The sequence below is a fragment of the Typopeltis vanoorti genome, chromosome 6, assembly GCF_054136105.1.
Source record: "Typopeltis vanoorti isolate ZY-2024b chromosome 6, IOZ_Tvanoo_1.0, whole genome shotgun sequence".
Taxonomy (NCBI): Eukaryota; Metazoa; Arthropoda; class Arachnida; order Uropygi; family Thelyphonidae; genus Typopeltis; species Typopeltis vanoorti.
In genome coordinates, this window is record NC_143554.1 from 155,365,926 (window position 1) to 155,388,461 (window position 22,536).

The 22,536-nt window shown below is 36.8% G+C and overlaps 1 protein-coding gene across 4 annotated transcripts in view; it reads left to right on the forward strand.

The window, feature by feature from the left end:
• LOC150106126 (uncharacterized) overlaps positions 1-22,536 on the forward strand; it is a 424,317-nt gene that overhangs the window by 93,129 nt on the left and 308,652 nt on the right. For all 4 annotated transcript variants that reach the window (XM_090393871.1, XM_090393872.1, XM_090393873.1 and 1 more), the window contains one exon: positions 7,930-8,085. In XM_090393871.1, the coding sequence (XP_090249997.1) occupies positions 7,930-8,085 (156 nt within the window). The remainder of the gene's footprint in view (positions 1-7,929; positions 8,086-22,536) is intronic.

Here is a 22,536-nt window from a genome sequence, read left to right on the forward strand (position 1 = left end):
GATTTTGAGTTGTTTTTGAGCGAATTCTCACTTTCTTTGCAGCTTTCTTATATATTTCCTCCAGTGTGAGCCTAATGTTGTATAAGATATCTGCTGATTCTGATGCCATGTGTTCCCAGTTCGTTTTTCTTATTTCGTGGTTGACTTCTTCGTCTATTATTGTTTTGTGTTGCTTTTCTTCTGTGGCGCGTTGCATGGATATTGTCTTAGTATGCAGGTTTAGAGCCTTGAAGTAATAATCTGCTACTTTGCATTTTATGACTGATGCAGTGTAACTGTTTGGTGGTGCTCGGACGCTTATATGTCATAATTATAATTATGTGCTCGGACACATAATTATGACTGGATATGAAATCCATTTGGCACGGTTAATACATTGAGTTGTGAATTTTTGTTACAATGGATGATACTCTAAAAATGAAATTCTCCGAAATAACTCTTGAGGAATTTTGGATTTTTGTCCAAGCCGAATACCCAGCTCTCTCCACAAGGGCAATGAAAATTTTGTTCAGTTTTCAACATCACATTTGTGTGAGCTGAAAGTTTATTTTTCACTTGGTTCGACTATAATAAATTTAGTTTAATCTTTTATCCAAGTGTGAGCAAGCAAAGTTTGTGCCTGAAAATATCTTCAGGACATTCTTAAGATGGTGCAACACCAGGAAACTCGTTGGAAAGGTGGATGAAGCTATCATCACTCATATCTCAGTATCTCCTATAATGCAAAGCACATCTCCTTGCGGACATATATGCTGCTATGCATTAGGGTAAGGGCCACTACCCAGACCAGTTTCGACCTTTATTGAGGTGTATTTAAGTAAAGACCTCTCTAAAAATTAGACAATCCTGAAAGATCGTCCAACTCAGCTTTGTTCCACTCAGTGACAGGCTCACCCTGTGATGAAGAACTTCTCAGTGTTGGCTCTACCCAGTGGCAGGCTCACCTCACCACCAGACAGAGCCATAATCTCAGCGGTGGCTCTACACAGAGGCAGGCAAAAACCTACCCCAAGCAGAGCCTCTCATATATCTCTTCAGTGGGAGCCAGGCCCAGAAGTGGAGATACCAAGGCAGAAGTAATGGAGGTCATCCTTACCTATACGAGTTGCCAAAAGGTGTACCACCTTATTATTAAATTACTCTGGATTCAGAGAAAGATGTTGAAAGTTTATTTTTCACTTGTTAGACTATAATAAATTTAGTTTAATTCTTTATCCAAGTGTGAGCAAACAAAGTTTGCGCCTGAAAATATCTTCAGGACTGACTTACGGTAGTGAAACACCAGGCAACTCGTTGCAAACGTGGATGAAGCTATCATCCACCTATCTCAGTATCTCCCATAATGCAAAGCACATCTCCTTGCAGACATGTATGCTGCTATGCATTAAGGTAAGGGCCACTGAGGATGACCTCCATTACTTCTGCCTTGGTATCTACACTTCTGGGGGCCTGGCTCCCAATATAGACAAACAGAGGAGAGTAGCTATATCACATATTAGACATGATATTGCTGAAATCTGGAAAAGCCAACAAGCTCAAGTATCGTATTTCATTTTTAAAAAAGGCAAGTTCGTGCATATTTTTATTGTTAGTTTTATGACCCTAATGCTTTTGGTGTTCCCCAAGTTTTTCTTATAATCAAAAGTCTTCCATGACTTTGAAAAGGTTAAGAACCACTGAACCACATTAGGGTAAGAAAATGATATACCTTCCAGTTCTGTGGCCTTGTTGGCATCAAGTTTACTCAATTCCTCACATACCTCCTGCTCACTCACCATCAGTGGTTCCTCGCCCATTCCTACTGCTGTCAAGTCTTTGCTAAAGACTGCATATCCTTCCATCTCAATTCCTGTTAGAATGTCATCTTTGTTTAACCATGTCTCACTTATACCAACAATTTTTGGGTGAATGAACACGATCAATGCTACAATTTCATTTCCCTTGTTTCAAATGCTTCTAGCATTTGTAAACATACACAGTAGCTCATTTCTGTTTCTATAACAAGTCCCACTAATCACACTTCTTGGACATGACTCCTCTACACTCTCCCTATCCACTCCTGTCAATCATCACTGATAGTACACCCTCTCTCCAGACCTAAATATAGTCCCCACATCCTTGACTGTCGTAATCCTTTCTTGCACACTCACACATCTACTCTTGAAACCATCATCCACAGTTTTTACACAGTGTCCCCTGTCCAACCTGACCTCCTCTGTTTCCCTGTCCACTTTGTGTTTCTTCTGTCTTATTCTCTCCACTCGTGCCACTCATCTCTCCATTCACAAACTTGCCTACCTTACTCCCCTGTTATTCCACAACACCTCTTGTTTCCTTGGGTCTTACATTCACTCCAGTCATTCTCTCTTGCAGCAACAGTTTCTCCAACTGGCTCTCATCAAATCCATTTAAATGAAGTCCATCTCTTTTATACAGCTCTATCCACCCCTCAAACTCATCCCACACATTCACAAATTGAACTTTTTTCTCTGCACACAACTCTTCTAGCATATCATTCAAAACTTCACTCACATTCTCAACTCATTATTATCATATCTGGGCAACATGCTAACTACCTTACCTCCACACTGTTATCTTTTACCCTCCTTAGCATCATAACATCCCTCCTTACATTCTTCTTGTTACCAATCAGAGCATTCATGGCAACTACCATATTTGCCATATACCCATCATTTTGAATTTATATAACAACCTCCAGTGTGGGATCATGTTAAATATTGGCAGAATCCAAAATTATTGGAGTATATCCATTTTCCTTATCCAACTCTGCAGTCACTCTGTTATGAAATATGAGTAAATTGAGTAAACTAAAACAAAATCTATCCTAAAGAAAGCTGTATTCTCCTCTATACAAGATTAAGGTTGTATCTTTTAGTTATTCATGGAGTACATGCAAGTGGAAACAGTAATCAAACAATGGAAAAGAGGAGTAGAAATTAATCACGAATGTCATCCCATTGCCAGCAAAGATTGGTCAATTAGTAGAACCTAAAATCTAAAGAACTGCTACTAATGGCTCGCAAAAAGTTAAGCAAATTTGAGCAAGGTTAGTAGTTGGAAAGGGTTCAATCATTCGATGCTGTTGGCACACTCTCCCTCGATGAGTCTTTGGACTCCCAGGAGGTGTCACATAATAATAATAATAATAATAATAATAAATTGTTACCATTGTAGTGCCAACAAATAAAAGACTCAGAATGACTGAGTGAATGATATTACATAGAGAAGAAAATATGGACAAGGTTATGGTCTGATTTATGAAGAGGAGAGCTGGCTATAAATATCCGTAGTTGGAAGGAAACACAAAGGCATCTCATCTAGCTTGATCGGAGGTAGAGAAGGGGTGCCAATTTGAGTTGTGAATAGAAGTCATCAAGGAAGAAAGAAGTCTCACTATTGCCAAAAAAAAAAAAAAAATCTTCAGAAAGAAATTATTTGCCTCTGCCATAAAATTATCAAAGTCGAAATAAAGTTCAATTCTGTTGTGAAAATATGAAATTTTAAATTTCACATTTGATGCATGCACATATACATATTTTGTATCAGAGAATATGAGCAAAAGTATTGCTTACTTTAAAATTGGAGCAAAATATATAAACTAGCAGAAAATATATACATATCAATTTAAATAATAACTGTTTCATTCATTTTGCAAAGACCAATTATATAGAAAAACCAGCAAGGTGAAAGTGCAAAAAACAGTAGATTACAATATTTTGAAAAAAAATTAGTGATATGATTAAAGAATTGCATATTATTCTCTATAAAGCAAAGTTGTGGAAGAATAATTCGCAGATTTCCTTCAGGAAATCTGCGAATTATTCTTCGAAATATGATTTTGAACAAAGATAACATAATCTAGAACATTGGCAGATGGTTTTTTTTTTTTTTTTAAATAATATTTCAAATAATTATCGTCGAATAAGCGATTAGACAAAATTAGCACAAAAACATTAAACATTGATTCTCCAAGGTAATGCAATATTTAAGTGAAGAAAGTATGCAAGGATTTATATTTTGTCCTGGAATTTAAAACTGTACAATGAAAATAGAAAATAAAAATAATTTCTATATTTTTAGTCTCTCTAATATAACTAAGAGTCCAGTTGCCCAGCATAAAACAAGGAACTGCGTTCCTTGTTATGGAGAACTGAGACTCAGCTTTGCGAGATAATCTGGTTAAGTGTTCTCTACAGCATGAATGATTATCGCACCTTCTAAAGGACAGAACAGCCTAATTGCACTTCTTATCCATGTTCTTTCGACAGGTGTACTGAATCGTATCCAGATTTAGCTGGACGTATATATACGTCCTGGCTGGTTGGAGGGTTAATGTGGAGAAATGTAAAGTTATGCATTTTGGAAAAAAATAGATTACAAGCCATGTATCACATTGATGGTATTATAGTGTAAGAAATAAATGAAGCTATACATTTAGGAGTGGTGATAGACAGAGAGTTAAAGTTAAGAGGACATATTGCTAAAGTTGCAAAGGTAGCCCATAAGATCACTTTGCTATTAATAAACACATTAACATGTAGACATAAGGTAATTGCTATTCCTCTTTATAAGGCCTTGATATGCCCACATCTGAATTACTGTATTCAAGTCTGGTCACCTGGGTGTTTTTGGGGATGAGGAATTGGTGGAGAGGATTCAGAGGTCAGTGACCAAGATGGTGAGTAGCCTGTGGAATGTTTCCTATAAGGACAGGTTAAAGATGTGTGGATTGCAGAAGTTTGTTTATAGGAGAAAAAGAGGGAATATGATAGAAACATTTAAGTTGCTTAAAGGGTTTTATAGGCGATGTAGGGGAAATGTTTCAGCACTTGGCTAGAGGGACCAGAACAAGGAGTTATCCCTTGATGTTGAATAAAGGTGTGATGAATAGGGATGTGAGAACTTGATTTTTTGCTTGGAGAGTTGTGAATGAGTGGAATAGGTTGCTAGAGTCAGTTCTGAGTGTTTTATCTGTTAATGGGTTCAAGGAGAGGTATGATAGATTGTGTGGATAGATTGGGTCTTGGGCGATGAGTTTTCAACTCAGTGCCCATATAATAATAATAATAATAATAATAAGTGCCCTGAACACTGATATCCACAGTTTCCTTGATTTGGATGAAGGAAACCTCATCAACTTCAGTGCTTCCAAAATGCAGTTTTGGAAGCATTGAAGTTGACAAAACACAGTTTTGTTTGTTTCTGATAAAAAAAGACCTCAGATTTTCTCTGCTTACTTTTGATAATGTTCACCTCAACAGTCAAAACCAAATCAGTCTTCTCGGACTGACTCTTACTCCGATCCCTTTCTTGGCACAATGATATCACTGCTATAACAGCAACAGCTTTCAAAAAACTTGTCATCCTTTTCTGTTCAAGATGGCACTTCTCTACTGAACAGTCACCTATTCTGTATAAATCCCAAATCCAACCAACATTGGAATACTGCTCTCATGGGGTGGTGAAGATAAGAACTTCATAAAAATGTTTGATGCTGTTCAGAAAAGGGCAGTTCAGTTGAAAAATGAAATAGGGCAGATTGAACTAAATAGAAGGAGATATCAGGAGTGATATGCAACAAAAATGCACTGAAAGAAGTAAAAACAAGTATATATAAATCAGTCATTAGACTGGCCTTGTACAGAGCAGAGAAATGGGCAACAACTCAGGAGGAACAATTGGAAAGAACAGAGATGAGGTTGCTAAGATGGATAAATCTAACATCAAGGAAAGATCATAGGAGGAACCAAGATATAAGGAAGTAGATGGGGGCTAGAAAAATTAGTGACAAAATGAGAGAAAGTAGACTGAAATGGGCCAGCCATGTATGGAGAAGACTGATAGGCCACCCAATTCAGAGAGTGACAACAATAGAAGTGAAGGGTAGGAAAAGAAAAGGAAGACCATGGAAAAGATTGCAGGAAAACATCAAAAGGGGATATGGAAGAAGTTGGAGTGGAAAGGATTGATGTCCAAGATAGAAATAAGCAGACGAAAATTGTCTGAGCATCAGAGTCACTGTCTCATGAAGTATCATGGAGTATCTTCGCAATTCGGCTGCTTGTATATAGAGGCTAATGACCTTGCATCATTTGCCTTAGTATCCCATAATGCAAAACACACATACCCTTTTGGATGTATATAATGCTATGCATTATGGGAAGTGCCACTACCCAGACCAGTTTCTACCTTTATTGAGGTATGCTAGAGTGCAGGTATACCTCTCTAGAAATTCTGAGTGATCTACAAGATCTAAATCTCACTGAGTGACCCTAAAGGATCACTACTAAACTCATCATGCCAGGACAGGAAGCTCAGCAGTGGCTCCACTCAGTGACAGACAAAAATCAGCCATTAGGTAGAACCTCTACTAACCTGGAAGCAACCTGTTTAAGTGTGAGACTACTTCTCCAAAACTTGGGCAGTCCCTGAGATCATCCAATAATGGGTAACTTAAAGGATTATTTAGCTCATTACCCAGTGGTAGTTTTACTTAGTAATAGTCCCACCGAGAAGAACCCTCATTGGTGGCTCTACCCAATGGCAGGCCTGCTCTTCCATCGAGCAGAGCTGCTCATATCTCAGGGAAAAGCATCCACCAAAGCAGCTGCGAGACCACTTCAGCAGACTTCCAACATCTGCAGAAACCTGTTTAGATATGAGGTTTCCTCTACAAAAACTCAGTTCACCCAATAATGAGTGACCCAAATGATTATTTAGCGCTTTACTCAGTGGTAGTTCTACTCAGTAAGAGGCTCACCCCACCACTGAGCAGGGCTCTCAGCAGTGAGGTCCACCCTACCACTGAGCAGAGTTGCAAGTTCACTATAGCAGACTTTCCAAATCCATAGGAAACTGCATCAGTGGGAGCCAGATCCACAAAGGATACCAAGTTTGAAGCAATGCAGAGCTCATATATTTTCTATATACAAATTGTGAAAATTTTTGTCATTTTATTATTAAAATACTCTGGGTCAGAGATAGATGCAGAAAGTTTTTCCACTTGCTTAGACTATAAATTAAATATGCCCAAGAAATTATGTTTGTGGTTTAATCCTTTATCCAGGTGTAAGTAAACAAAGTTTGCATGTGAAGTATTTTCATGATCTCACCGATCCAGAGTATTTTAATAAGGTGATACACATTTTCAGTACTTGTATATGGTAAACATATGACTTTTGCATTACTCCAACCTTGGTATCTCTTCTGAGTCTGGTTCCCATTGATGAGACCTCAATATAGGTCGAAACCGGTCTGGGTAGTTGTTCATCTCATCATGCATAGCATTATACACATCCAAAAGGATGTATGCTTTGCATTATAGGTTGCTGTGGCAACTGATGTGAAGTCATTAGTCATTATATACAAGTTGCCCAGTCGTGAGATACCTCATGTGCAAACGATGTTTGTTTACACTTGAATAAAGGGTTAAACCAAGAATATCATTTTTTGGCATCTTTAACTTATAACCAATGAGTGCAATAAAGTGTGGAAAGTAAGTTTTTAGCAAATTCTGATCGAAAAAATAGAAAATTCTTGGTTTGGCATTCTCAGACATGAATTGTGTGATTGATGAATGCTGCCCATGTACTGTCCTTTTTTATAGAAGAAGTCATGTAGAAACCAGGAAATTAATTTTCCAATGCAACGGCATGATTGAGAGATTACTGTTTGTTTGACTTTCCTCTGTTCATTCAACATATCCACGCCATCTCAATCTATAGGCTCTGATTTATAATTCTTATATAGTTCTCTGTTATGGTTCTTATATAGTTCTATGTTATGTGCATATACACAAGCTAAATTCTTAATTCCACTGATGTTTTCTTCCAGTTGTTAAAACTGGAGACATCAATTTCTTATTGAATATAAATATAATATCAAATCATCTTTTTTTTTTTTTTCTAGGACCATGAAGAAACTTGTGACTATGCTACAATTATTTGTACTAATTGTAATGCAAAATTTTTCCGTATGGCTTTCCTAACACATACTTTAAAATGTTCTGCAGAATCTGTAGAACAGGTTCATCACGCACTTGAATCATTAGCGAAGGATATTTCTGTAAGTTGTTAGAATTTAGTATGGTTTATGTAAGAATTTTAAAAATTCATTTGTCATAGCTCATATTCATACAGAAAATTACTGCTGGTATATATAGTTGGTTTCTAAAATTATAATTATCAGGTTGGAATATAACAAAAAATATTCACTTTAGTTGAACACTGTTATCATATTTTTATTTTATTATAAGGTGGACCTTTAATAGAACTGGATGGATTTGTTTTAATATTATAATTTTTGAAATATTTGTTTTAATATTATAATTTTTGAAATATTTGTTTTTATAATAATTTATTTTTTTACAGTAAATTCAAATAACAATTAAGAGTTACATGTATAATTTTTCATGTACATATTTAATTTAGTATATGTAACCAGGCACAATAAATTATGTAATCATTATTGTCAGTGGATTGCAGGGGGATATTCAGTTGTTTGCAGATGATGTGATGCTGGGAAAGGTTATTAGTAATAGTGCAGATGTGGTAGCCCTGCAAAAGGATTTGAATAAACTAGACAGATGGAAAAATGAATGGGGTTGTCAGTTTCATGCAGCAAAATATAAGGTTTTGAGGTTTGGGACACATTGATGGGACACTTCATACTCTATTCGAGGAGTCAAACTGGAGGAAGCAGGGGGAGACGAGATCTGGGGTTTATGATTGATAGAAACCTGAAATTCAGGGGATATATTGCAAAGGTGGCGAAGGTAACACAGAGGATTGCTGCAATACTGAGAAGAAATCTGACCTGCAGAGATAAAAGAGTTATCATTTCGTTGTATAAGACCCTGATCAGACCACACTTAGACTATTGTTCTCAGATTTGGTCCCCAGGATTTGAAGGGGATAAATTAACTGTGGAAAAGATACAAAGACAGATGACAAAGATGGTCTCAGGACTGTACAAGGATAGTTATGAGAATCAGCTGAGGGAATGTGGACTGCAAAGTTTGGTAGATAGAAGAAGGAGAGGTGATATGATTGAGACTTTCAAACTGTTGAGAGGCGGTTAAAGGGTTGACATTGAGGAGTTCTTTCACTTGGTTGAACAGCAGGAAGGAGTGATGACAAGGGGCCATCCATGGAAGTTATGAAAGGAAGCTGCGAGCAAGAGGGTGAGGAGTGGTTTCTTTGCATGGAGGGTGGTTAAACTGTGGAATGCATTGCCTGATAGAGTGGTGAGAACAAGAACAGTGAATGAGTTCAGAGAGTGGTATGATAGACTTTGTGTTTCCTAGGAATGACCTCCCATGATGAGTCTTGATAGACTGTGTTTCGTAGGAAGGACCTCCCATGATGAGTCTTTTGACTCCATGGAGAACTGAATAATAATAATTATACCTTATTCAAGATAAACAAAAAAAGAATATATATATATATATATATATATATATATGTATAATTTTTAGTGAATGATTACAGAAGTACAAGGATGATGTTCCTTAGTAATATTAGTTCAGGTAATCAGTTTAAGTAATGTGACCTGGATGTTAATTGTAGTAATAGGATTATGCTTAATATGTTGTTATAATCTCACTGTCTTTGAAGCTATATTAAGCGTTTGTGAATAAAGTGGAATTATTGTTTACTATTTGTATTTTTGTGTGTATGTGTATGTGGTGTTTTCTATTGTGGGTTCAAATCCCGCTGTGGGCATCGATGTTTGTGGTTGTCTGTGAAAATACTAGTGTGGGCAGTAGATGGCGTTGGTGTAGATGATTGTAGTTGCAGTTTGTTGTAGTTGGTGAATTGAGTGGTGGAGACAGAGAGCTGTAGAATAGGTGCTGTCCCTCGATGAGTCCTTAGACTCACTGGAGGTGTCATTTAATAATAATAATAATAATAATAATAATAATATTGGATGTTCCAGAAACTTGATCCACTGCAAGCACCTTTTGAACAGCCTCATTTGACTACTTTCTTTACAGCTTTGATTTTCAATGTCACCGTTGCTCTTCTATCTGCAAACTAATATTTTGTAAGGCAGAGTGAGTTTTTGGACATTTGAAATCTCTTAATTGAGTAATTATGGTTGGCCCCCATGCATCATCAAAGGCTCCTTGTACATTGAGTAAGATCAGTAATCATCTTTTAATAAACATCTTTTTTTTTTTTTTTGCTGTAGACTGTCGTTTGTGAACTTTTTAATCTCCATGATTGCATCTAGAGTGCTTGATCGAGGTCTAAATGCATATTGATTGCAGCTTATTAGGTCTCTTGAATAGACAAAGTGCATGGGCATGCAATGTGTGTGTGTGTGTGTGTGTGTGTGTGTGTGTGTGTGTGTGTGTGTGTGTGTGTGTGTGTGTGTGTGTGTGTGTGTGTGTGTGTGTGTGTGTGTGTGTGTGTGTGTGTGTGTGTGTGTTTTGAATAGACAAAGTGCATGTGCATGCAAAGTGTATGTGCGTGCATGCTTGGTAATAATCATGAACAGCTTGGTTCAGATTCCCTGCTTTCAAATTAAAATGGATTGGTAATGACATTATGAAAGGTAACTGTGGGCCCAAAAGGATGTTGAAATGAATGTACTACACAAATGATAGAAGAATAAGAAATAAAGAAGAGTAGTATTTGGAATTGGTCAACCTGACTTGGCTAAAAGTTATCAGTATCACTAAGACCTGGTTGGCAGAAATGATATAGTTGCAGGAATAGAATGTAATGGATATTGTATTTTCACTGAGGATACAGGGAATAGGAGGATATGAGGAGGGGTATTACTAATCATAGTTGAAGAACTTTGTCCAACAAAAATAAAAGTTGGAAGGATTTTACATCTGAGCGACATGGTTCATACTTAAGGATACAGAGAAAAATGCAGATGCCATTCATCAGCAGATTAGCGCAGGCTGAGCAATTATTATGGGAGAAATTCAGAAGAATTTCCTTCTTCCAATGTATATTGGGATATACATTGGAAGAAGGAAATGGTACTTGGCAAGATGGAAATGGAATTAATATGGTTAATAGGGGTTAATTACCTGAAACAGTATGTGATAGAGGAGACAAGGCATTTAAGAACTTTTGATCTGTTAATAACATCAGAGAATCTATCCATAACAACAGTGGCAACTCTACCTCCAATCAGGAAAATTGACCATGCAGTCTTATTCTGGGAGATTGCTCAACACATAGAATTCACAGTCAAGAAAATGTTTATATGGGAAATTACAATGTAGGCTAATATTAACTAAAATAGATTTAATTAATATTCCAATATTTTGGCAAAGTGAAATTGCCATCAGCAGGGAACAAAAAATAATGAAATACATACATGCAGGTGCTATACTAAGTAATGAAGATGAAGCATGTTTCTGGTAGTAAGACTTATACGTTGGTTAGACATAACTGGTAATTAGTTTACGGAATTAACAACGCATATAAAGTATATTAATTAAAGGTAACTTTAATGAATAACTTCTATATTTCGGCAATGTCACATTGCCACCTTCAGGAACATAAAGATATGGTATGTGCACTCAGGAACTAACACAAAGCAAATGAGGAAGAAAGCAAGAAACTAATATTGTTCCTAAAGTCCTAATGGTGCCCTCTTGCAGGCTAATTTGGCAGTCTTGGCAGTTGGGCTGAAGTTCTCATAATGAAAGTCTCCCAAATTTGGGGCAGTTTCATGCACCCAAATTTGTTGAGGTTAGGAACGTTTTTTAGAGCTGCTGAAGATTCTTTGAATAATCTTTCGTATTTAAACTTGCTGCAATGAATTATTTTTGTTTTCTTCCAACGAATTTTATGGTGGGTATCCAAGGCATGGTCTGCCAGCCCAGAGTGGCTGTACTGGTGAAACCGGATGTAGTCTTGGTGTTCTGAAATCCTGATATTTGTTGTTCTGCCTGTTTGGCCAAAGTAGGACAATTTGCAACTGCAAGGGACCTGGTATACACCAGGTAGGTGTAGGGGAAGTGGTTGGTCTTTGGTAGAGCGGATAAGGGATGCCAACTTTTTATATGGTCTGTAACAGGAAGTAAGGTCATATTTTTTGAGGATATTGGTTATTTTCTCAGAGGTGCCCTGGATGTAGGGGATGGTGATAGACTTGGTGTAATCTTTATTGTGGAGGGGGGGGAAGGGGGTTGTGGTTTACAGGTTTTAGTATTTTTTGGATTTTTTTGGAGCTATAGCCATTGGCTAAGAAAGTGTTGAGGATGTGGTTTAGTTCAATAGTCAAAGGGCCTTGTCATCTAAGCAGATTAATTTTGCCCTGTTATATAGTTTTTATCACCCCATATTGTTGTGAGGGGGGGGGGGATTGCTGGTGAATGTATCTGCCAGTGTGGGTGGGTTTTCTGTAAACAGAGAAAACCAAAGATCCATCAAGCTGGCAGGTGATTAAAGTGTCTAGGAAGGTGAGGGTGTTGTTTTCCTCTTTTTCTAAGGTGAACTGGACTCTAGGGTGTTGGTTGTTTAAGTGTGCTAGGAAGGAGTGGAGTGTGTCTTAGCCATGTGGCCAAATAGCAAACACATCATCCACATAACGAAGCCAAATAGTGGGTTTTTGTGGGGCGGAGTTTAAGGCTTTCTCTTCAAATGTCTCCATAAAGAAATTGGCCAAGGGTGGGGAAAGTAGTGAACCCATGGCTGTCCCCTCTATCTGTTTGTAGAACTTTCCTTGCCAAACAAAATAGCCTGAATTCATTGTGAACTGAAATAGGGCTGAGATATCGGAAGGAAACTTGGCTTGGATGAGCTCAAGGGTTTCTTTGAGTGGGACATTAGTGAATAGGGAGGAGACGTCAAAACTGACCATTATGTCAGTGTGTTGGAGTGTGAGGTTTTCTATACTGGCTTTAAAGTGGGCTGAGTTTTTTATGTGTGATGGTGTGTTGCCAGTGTAGTGTGTGAGCGTTTTGGCTAAATGTTTGGCTAATTTATATCTGGGGGAATCAATGCCATCCACTATGGGACGTAATGGCACATTTTGTTTATGTATTTTTGGGAGTCCATATAATCAGGGGGGTCTAGAGTTATAAGGTTTAAGTTTGTTGGTGACTTCCACAGGCCACGAAGTGACTTTCTTAAGGAGTCTGTGGATAGTTCTAATCTGAGAGCTGGTCGGATTATATTCAAAGGGGAGGTAAGTAGTACGGTCTAGTACTAAAGAATTTAGCTTACCTTGGTAGTCTTTTTGATTGAGTACCACAGTGGCGCTTCCCTTATCAGCTTTGGTGATTACTATGTTTTTGTTGTTTTTCAATTCTTGTAGGGGTGTATATTCGTTTTTGGATAAGTTGGATTTTGGATGTTTGGCTTTGGTGAGAACACCGACTACATCCAGTCTCACGTTGTTGGCGATATGGTTAGGCAGGTTGCGAATTCCACGCTCTATTTGGATCATGATTTCTTCAGCAGGTATCCTTTTAGGAGCTAGGGCGAAATTGTGACCACGTGAAAGTGCTGTGAGTGCTTCAGGCTTTAAAACTGCTGACGAGAGGTTGACTACAGTGTTGAGTGGTGGCTGAGGTATGGAAGTAGAAGTCTTTGTCAGGTTTTCATATTTTTTCACATGCCGACTACGTATTTTTTCGAATTCCTTTCTTGCCGATGCGCCTGAGATGTCATGAAGTATAGACCATAGATCAAGGCCGAGTGTATTCGACAGCTCTTCCTCTAGTGCCCGTAAGGTTTTGTTTTCATCGGCAAGGAGAACACGCGTCGCAGTAATTTGTTCTCTTAACAGGGCGAAGCTAGTGCGGTTATAAATGCGTAGAGCTTTCTCGGAAGTGAATCGGTGCTTCAATTTGACACATTAGGGATCACTTTGTTATCCCGGCAGCGTTTTAGGAACGTCAGACGATTTTTTTGCCTCGATATCTTCAACCTCAATTTGCCATATTGACGGGCCTTTCGTGCGATTGCATCTCCGTAGATGATCATGATTCTGGTAGTAAGACTTATACGTTGGTTAGACATAACTGGTAATTAGTTTACGGAATTAACAACGCATATAAAGTATATTAATTAAAGGTAACTTTAATGAATAACTTCTATATTTCAGCAATGTCACATTGCCACCTTCAGGAACATAAAGATATGGTATGTGCACTCAGGAACTAACACAAAGCAAATGAGGAAGAAAGCAAGAAACTAATATTGTTCCTAAAGTCCTAATGGTGCCCTCTTGCGGGCTAATTTGGTAGTCTTGGCATTTCGGCTGAAGTTCTCATAATGAAAGTCTCCCAAATTTGGGGCAGTTTCATGCACCCAAATTTGTTGAGGTTAGGAACGTTTTTTAGAGTTGCTGAAGATTCTTTGAATAATCTTTCGTATTTAAACTTGCTGCGATGAATTATTTTTGTTTTCTTCCAACGAATTTTATGGTGGGTATCCAAGGCATGGTCTGCCAGCCCAGAGCGGCTGTACTGGTGAAACCGGATGTTTCATCCGGTTTCAAAGAAACCCTTGAGCTCATCCAAGCCAAGTTTCCCCCCGATATCTCAGCCCTATTTCAGTTCACAATGAACTCAGGCTATTTCTTTTGGCAAGGAAAGTTTTACCAACAGATAGATGGGACAGCCATGGGTTCACCACTTTCCCCACCCTTGGCCAATTTCTTTATGGAGACATTTGAAGAGAAAGCCTTAAACTCCGCCCCACAAAAACCCACTATTTGGCTTCGTTATGTGGATGATGTGTTTGCTATTTGGCCACATGGCTCAGACACACACCACTCCTTCCTAGCACACTTAAACAACCAACACCCCAGAGTCCAGTTCACCTTAGAAAAAGAGGAAAACAACACCCTCCCCTTCCTAGACACTTTAATCACCCGCCAGCTTGATGGATCTTTGGTTTTCTCTGTTTACAGAAAACCCACCCACACTGGCAGATACATTCACCAGCAATCCCCCCCCCCCATCACAACAATATGGGGATGATAAAAACACTATATAACAGGGCAAAATTAATCTGCTCAGATGACAAGGCCCTGACTATTGAACTTAACCACATCCTCAAAACTTTCTTAGCCAATGGCTATAAACCCAAAAAAATCCAAAAAATACTAAAACCTGTAAACCACAACCCCCCTCCCCCCCCTCCACAATAAAGATTACACCAAGTCTATCACCATCCCCTACATCCAGGGCACCTCTGAGAAAATAACCAATATCCTCAAAAAATATGACCTTACTTCCTGTTACAGACCATATAAAAAGTTGGCATCCCTTATCCGCTCTACCAAAGACCAACCACTTCCCCTAGACCTACCTGGTGTATACCAGGTCCCTTGCAGCTGCAAATTGTCCTACTTTGGCCAAACAGGCAGAACAACAAATATCAGGATTTCAGAACACCAAGACTACATCCGGTTTCACCAGTACAGCCGCTCTGGGCTGGCAGACCATGCCTTGGATACCCACCATAAAATTCGTTGGAAGAAAACAAAAATAATTCATTGCAGCAAGTTTAAATACGAAAGATTATTCAAAGAATCTTCAGCAGCTCTAAAATACGTTCCTAACCTCAACAAATTTGGGTGCATGAAACTGCCCCAAATTTGGGAGACTTTCATTATGAGAACTTCAGCCCAACTGCCAAGACTACCAAATTAGCCCGCAAGAGGGCACCATTAGGACTTTAGGAACAATATTAGTTTCTTGCTTTCTTCCTCATTTGCTTTGTGTTAGTTCCTGAGTGCACATACCATATCTTTATATTCCTGAAGATGGCAATGTGACATTGCCGAAATATAGAAGTTATTCATTAAAGTTACCTTTAATTGAAGATGAAGCATGTCAACTGAAAGTAGGCCTATAATTTAAATAATCTCTCCTAGCAGGCTAAATTTGACTTCCCTGGCTGTTGCGCTGAAGTACGGTGGATGAGAGCTTCCCAAATTTGGGACAGTTTCATGCAACCAAATTTGTTGAGGTTACGTTAATTTCTTAAAGCAGATGTATATTCAATTAAAAGTCTTTTATATTTATATTTGCTGTGATGGAGTAAAGTGGCTTTGTTTCAGCAGATTCTATGGTTAGAGTCTAAAGCATGGTCAACAAGTCCTGAATGGCTGCAGTGATTGAAAAGAAATAATCCTCATGTTCAGCAATTCTGATGTTGCCTTTCCTGCATATTTGGTCATGGTAGAATAGTTTACACTACATATTCTAATAATTATAATTATCCAGGTCATTTATATACCCACAGCCAGCAACTAACTCTGATTCTTCAGTGTTAGATTATCATATCATTGTGCCACCCAGAAAGAATGTTTTATATATCTCTAGCAATCAAATATTTATTCATTGCCATTTAACTATCCTTAAACTTCCTTCACTGTACTGATTTCCCCTTTCTTATTCATGTCAGTCATTTCATGAAATGCTCGGCTTCATCCTCTCCACAGTATATGTTTCACTCTTGTCCAAGTTCTTCTAACTCAAATAATGCTCCAATGTTAGAAAATCTTTCAAATCAAGATTAAGATGCAAAGAAGCTGTCTTGTAGGCCTTTTCAAGGTGAGGTAGTTGTTCTTGTCTGGAGGTGGAAGGATTATTTTACCAGAATTTTGAGTTCTTTCATCCTGCAAACCCTTCAGAAGAGACAAAAGAATATACACAATGAGACATAATACACTATTTCATAGTCTTAATTGCCTCTACTGTAATTGAAAATAATGAAAACCTAAGATCTTCCACCCTACTTTCATTGCCTGTTTTTCCCGTTTTTTTATTTTTTTTTTGTTTGCACTTAGCTATGATAGTCTTTTTCAGCCCATCCTCTCTCTCTCTCTCTCACACACACACACACACACACACACACACACACACACACACACACTACTGTTCTCTTTCTTTTCAAAATTTTTTCATATTTTTCAGTGCATACATAAAACAATTTGGAGCTCATTCACCAAGAAAAACACAGCTCAAAAACCACTACAGCTTCAAGTTAAAGGATTACATCCTGCCAAGTTACTTGAACTTTTGATCTAGGAACAATATTCATAAGCAGAAAAAATATACTGAGTTATATAATATAACTCAACAAAATAACAAATTGAAGAGCTGCTTTACATTTCAAAAGAATCATGTCTTTGTATTCATTTTAGAAATTATGGACTTTACAACCGTATTGTAAATAATTATTTTAATTTCCCGACGTTTTGACCTTAATATGAAGGTCATCATCTGGAGTATACACAAGTATACAAGGACAAGCTGAGTTACATTTCACACAGTATGCTAAAGAGACAATGATTTGATCAATGGTTATTCTACTGGCATGACCTCTAGTGAAAATATAATTTATATATATATATATATATATATATATATATATATGAAATAAATTCTACTTTAGAGTATTAAAGTAAAACACAACACAAAAACTAGGTGTCATTAATACTCTAAAAAACAAGGCTTTGAAGATTTGCTCCAAAGAAACAAGCACTTAAAGACGAATTTAAAGTTATCAGCAATACTTTCCTAAAAAATGCAGCCAAAACATTATCAACAAATTCTCTACAAGACCTCACTAAAAACAAAGATAAACTAGACTACAATAAAACTATAACCATTCCATACATTAAAGGGACATCAGATAAAAACCAAATACTACAGAAATACAACCTTAAAGCCACCTTTAAACTTCCAGCAAAATTAAAAAGCTTACTCAACTCATCCGAAGACCCACTCCCTCTGCTGGTCTACCCTGGAGTATACCGTATTTATTACACCCGTAATCTACCATATATAGGGGAAACAGGATGCACAATTCTTATCGGACAAAAGGAACATAAACAACTCATTAAATATAATAACTATGGTCAGTGCCGGCGCTAGGGTCTTTGCTACCCACCTGCAATTTCTATCTAAGCGCCCCTGTAATGATCTGGGCATATGTGTTTCTTCTACGATAATCAAAATTTAAATAATTTGAAAAATTTAAATAAATTTTGACAGAACAGCCACACGTTGGTCCGCTAAATGTAACAAACTGGGGGTGTTGACTAGGCAGGATAATCGTTAAAAACCCGAATATTCAAAAAATTCTCAAAAGTTAAAGCAAATTTTGATAAAGCCACTTCACTTTAATCGCTGAATATAATGATACAGGGATTATAGCCTTCTCACTGACCCGAATCGCTAACAAAATTAAAATGAATTTTAATTAAAGTTAAAATTTATTTGAACTAAAGTTTAAAAAATTCTTGCATTTTACTAAATTCTTAGTAACTTGTAAAAAATTTTTTAATAATTTTTATAAGTGGAACTATCTTTTAGGAAATATATAAGAGAAACTCAAGATAGATGAGAAAATAAGAAAAGAATTCAGAAATAATTAGAACATTTAATATAAGTATTCAAAAAATAAAATCTTTACAGAATAAAAGAAAATAAATTAAATTACATAAATATACTTGAAATTTTTTTATTAAAATTTTTGGGTTCTTGATTTCATATTCACAAAATTAGAAATAATGGTCTTAATGTCTAATTCCGCACATATATCATTTTCAATAGCTATTAACGACAAACTAACAAGCCTTTTTTGTGACATACTTGTTCTTAAGTAGGTTTTAATCAATTTCAACTTGTAAAAGGAATGTTCATTGCTCGCTACACTAACAGGTAAGGTTAATAGTATTCTTAAAGCAATTGAAAAGTTAGGGAAAGATAAATTATTGGACACAATAAAATTAAGAATATCGAAAGGACTTTTGAATATTTAAATTAACCTTCCGAAAAATATCCCGGAAAGCACATAACTCGTCATATAGTTCTATTGCATTTACGTCTTTATTGTCGCCGTCCTTCAAAAGAATCTCTAGACCGTCACAGTTTTTTCGTAAATCTTCATTATTATTTTGTAGTAATCTATACAATAAATTGAAATTATCATAACATGTTTTTAGCTGTTCAAAACGTTCTATTAATGAACACATTGCAACGTTTAGAAGTGTATAAAACACATTCACTCTAAATTTATCTTCTGGCGATTGTGGCATTTTATCATGATGCTCGTAGTCAAATTGTTATGTCTTTTTTCATCGTCGAACTTCCGTTCCAGTTTAAAATTCTTGTTCTCCACCCACCTCTTCACTCAGTTCTTTTGCCGTTTTTAGAACGTCTTTAAAATTTGTATCTGATCGATACTCTTGTAAGAATATTTTTAAGTTTTCAATAGATTGTAAATCAAGTGTAATGTTCATATTTTTGTCTTGAAGCATTTTACTCATAGGTTATTCTGTTAAGTAAATCATGCCAAGTTATAAGAGAGCAAATAAATTTGTTGTCCTTTATTTTAGCACATATTGTTTGTGCTTCATGCTGAGTTTCTTTATTAAAATTTTCATTATTTAAAATTTCAAAAAGTGCATCATAAATTTCTCCTAACTGATATAGTAGAGGGCAGATTGCATTAATTTTACTTTCCCATTGCATTTCTGATGCATGTTTCAATGTTAATTTTTTTATGAACTTTAAAAGGATTGCCCAACGTTTGTAAGAGAATGAAAAGAAATTGTATATTTCTTGAATAATTGCAAAGAAACTTATTGTATCTGCATTCACTTTGGCTGCATCATTATTAATGATTAAATTTAGAGTATGAGCAGCACATGGCACGTAAAAAGCTAGAGGATTTTTGTTCAAAAGCAAATTTTGGAGCCCATGTTTTTTCCCTTTCATATTTGCCCCATTGTCATACCCTTGACCCTGCATGTCTTCAATGGGAATGTTCCATTTTTCCAGTTGTTCCATTATTGTTGTACAAATAAAGGTCCTGTGGAATCTGATAGATCTGCAAAACCTAAAAAGTTTTCCCTGATCTTGACAGTTGCACTGTCACAGAAAACAAAGCTAATAATGGTCATTTGTTCTGTTTTACTTGCATCAGGTGTGCAGTCTAAAATTATGGAATAATATTTAGATTTTCAAATTGATAATAAAATTGTATCCTTGACTGCGTTACTTAAAGTTTCCAATATTTCATTTTGTCTGTCTTTACTCAAATAGTGTACTCTATTATTTCCTTGTAGGGTCCTTTCAACATGATTTTCCATAGCAGGATCAAACTTCGCCAACAGTTTGACTAATTTTTAAAAATTGCCATTATTCCTTTCATATAATTTATCAGATGATCTGCGAAAAGCAGCTAAATTTTGTTACCAAGGAATTTTATAATTTCAATCAAGCATTCTAAAACACTCGTCCAATGTTTCTTTTCCATTTCATACATGCTTTGAGTCTGGCAATCAATAGTAGTTTTGTTTTTTAAATTTTCATCAAGTTCCTTCCATTTTAAGAAATTTGTCATGTGAGTTAAACTAGTCTCATGTCTATGCAAAGTTGTACTTACATTTCTCCAATTGTTATAACCTTCTACAAGACTATTTCATTCAGTAGGTGCAAAAAGTTTACAACAAAAGCAAAAAACAGAATTTAAAGTTTCAGAATAAATGAGCCATGTTCTTGGCACGAGCTCCCCGTTTTCCATTCTTCTATTATAATACGTGTCGCCAAATTTACGACCATATGTATCTCTTAGATATATTATATTTTTCTTTTGAACAGACCTCATTTCAATTAAAATAACTATAATTTTTCACCAATATTTCCCCATTCACCTGGATCTTCTAAATTTACAGAGACTAACAATGTGTTAGTTTCGTGGTCAATACAACTAAATCGTCTTTTAAACTGTTTTTCACCTAAATCCTGCATCTTGTTATTATTATTATTATTATTATTATTATTATTTCCCAAAACCTCATGGAGTCAAAGACTCATCTGCGAGGTCCTTTTATCACACACACACACACACACATCTCATCATACCGTGTCTTAAACACACTCAAACTCCTTGCAGACACCACACTCTCAGGCAAGGCATTCCAATCATTTACAACTCTGCACGAAAGAAACCTACCTCTCACTTCCCTACTCACACCCTCTTTATACAATTTCCAGGGATGACCTCAGGTTCTCCCTTGATCTCCCACTATTCTCTGTAGAACTTCTCCACCATTGATCTTATAAAAACCCTTTACCAACTTGTAGGTCTCTATTATATCTCCCCTCTTCCTTCTCTCCACCAGACTGCAAATTACATCTTCTCAATCTTTCCTCATACTGAACATTCCAGAGGTCAGAAACCACCTTAGTCAGCCACCTTTGGACCCTTTCCAACATCTCTTCATCCTTCTGAAAACCAAGTGACCAAATCTGGGCACAATAGTCCATGTGTGGCCTAATCAAAGCCTTATACAATGGAACAAGAATCTCCTTACTTCTACACGTCAGTGTCCTCCGCATCATTCCCAGAAGTCTTTGTGTTGTCTTCACAATTTTGGCTATGTGTCCCCTAAATTTTAGATCCTTATCCACTGTCACTCCCAGATCTCTTATTTTCTCTACCTCCAACAATATATTCTCACCAAGCATAAATTCTGCATTCAATCTTTGTTTTCCAAATTTTTAAACCTTCCATTTTGCAACATTGAACTCACATAACCATTTGCTTGTCCAATCGCTCAATTTATTCAAGTCTTCTTGCAAGACAACAACATCTTCACTACTCTTTATGGTTCATCCCAACTTTGCATCATCTGCAAACAACTGAATATCTCCATCCAAATCTTCGCCAATATCATTAATATACAAGTTAAATAGTAATGGCCCTAAAACAGACCCCTGAGGCACTCCACTAGTGACTTTCCTTTTCCTGGATATCACACCCCCCAGATAGCTTGTTGATACCTATCAGATAGCCAGTCTCCAATCCAATGCACTAATCTAATATCCAACCCCATCTGCTCTAGTTTGACTCAACTTATCATGAAGTACTCTATCAAAAGCCTTTGCGAAATCCAAGTATATTACTGTGTATCCTTCTCCTCTGTCCAAGAAAGCAGTTACCTTATTGTAAGAAGTAAGTAGATTACTAAGACATGACCTTTCTTTAGCAAATACATGCTTTCCATCAAAGATAATGCCATTGTTGTCAACCCAATTCTGGATCCTAGTTCTCACAAGCTTCTCCAACAATTAACTACAACATCTGACACACAGATAGGCCTATAGTTTGATGCTTGAGTTCTATCACCTCCTTTATGAAGTGGCACAATCTTGCCCTCCTTCCACCCCTTAGGAACTTGACCCAGTCCAAGTTTCATATTAAAAAAATATGTCAAGGTAGGCGTCAACTTTCTTGCACATTCCTTAGGAATACGTGGTGATATATTATCAAGTTCCACAGCCTTATTAACATCTAGTTTACTCAACTACCCATACACCTCTTGCTTGTTTACAATCAGTCTCTCCTCCCCATCATCGTCAACTGCTCTCAATCTCTCCATGAAGTCACATTCACAAGACTAAAGACCTTTATGAACTGCTCATTAAGTATCTCCACCACACATTCTGCAACAGCTGTCTTTATACCATTTTTTTCCAATCAATATCATCCTTCCATAATCATTCTTTCTTTT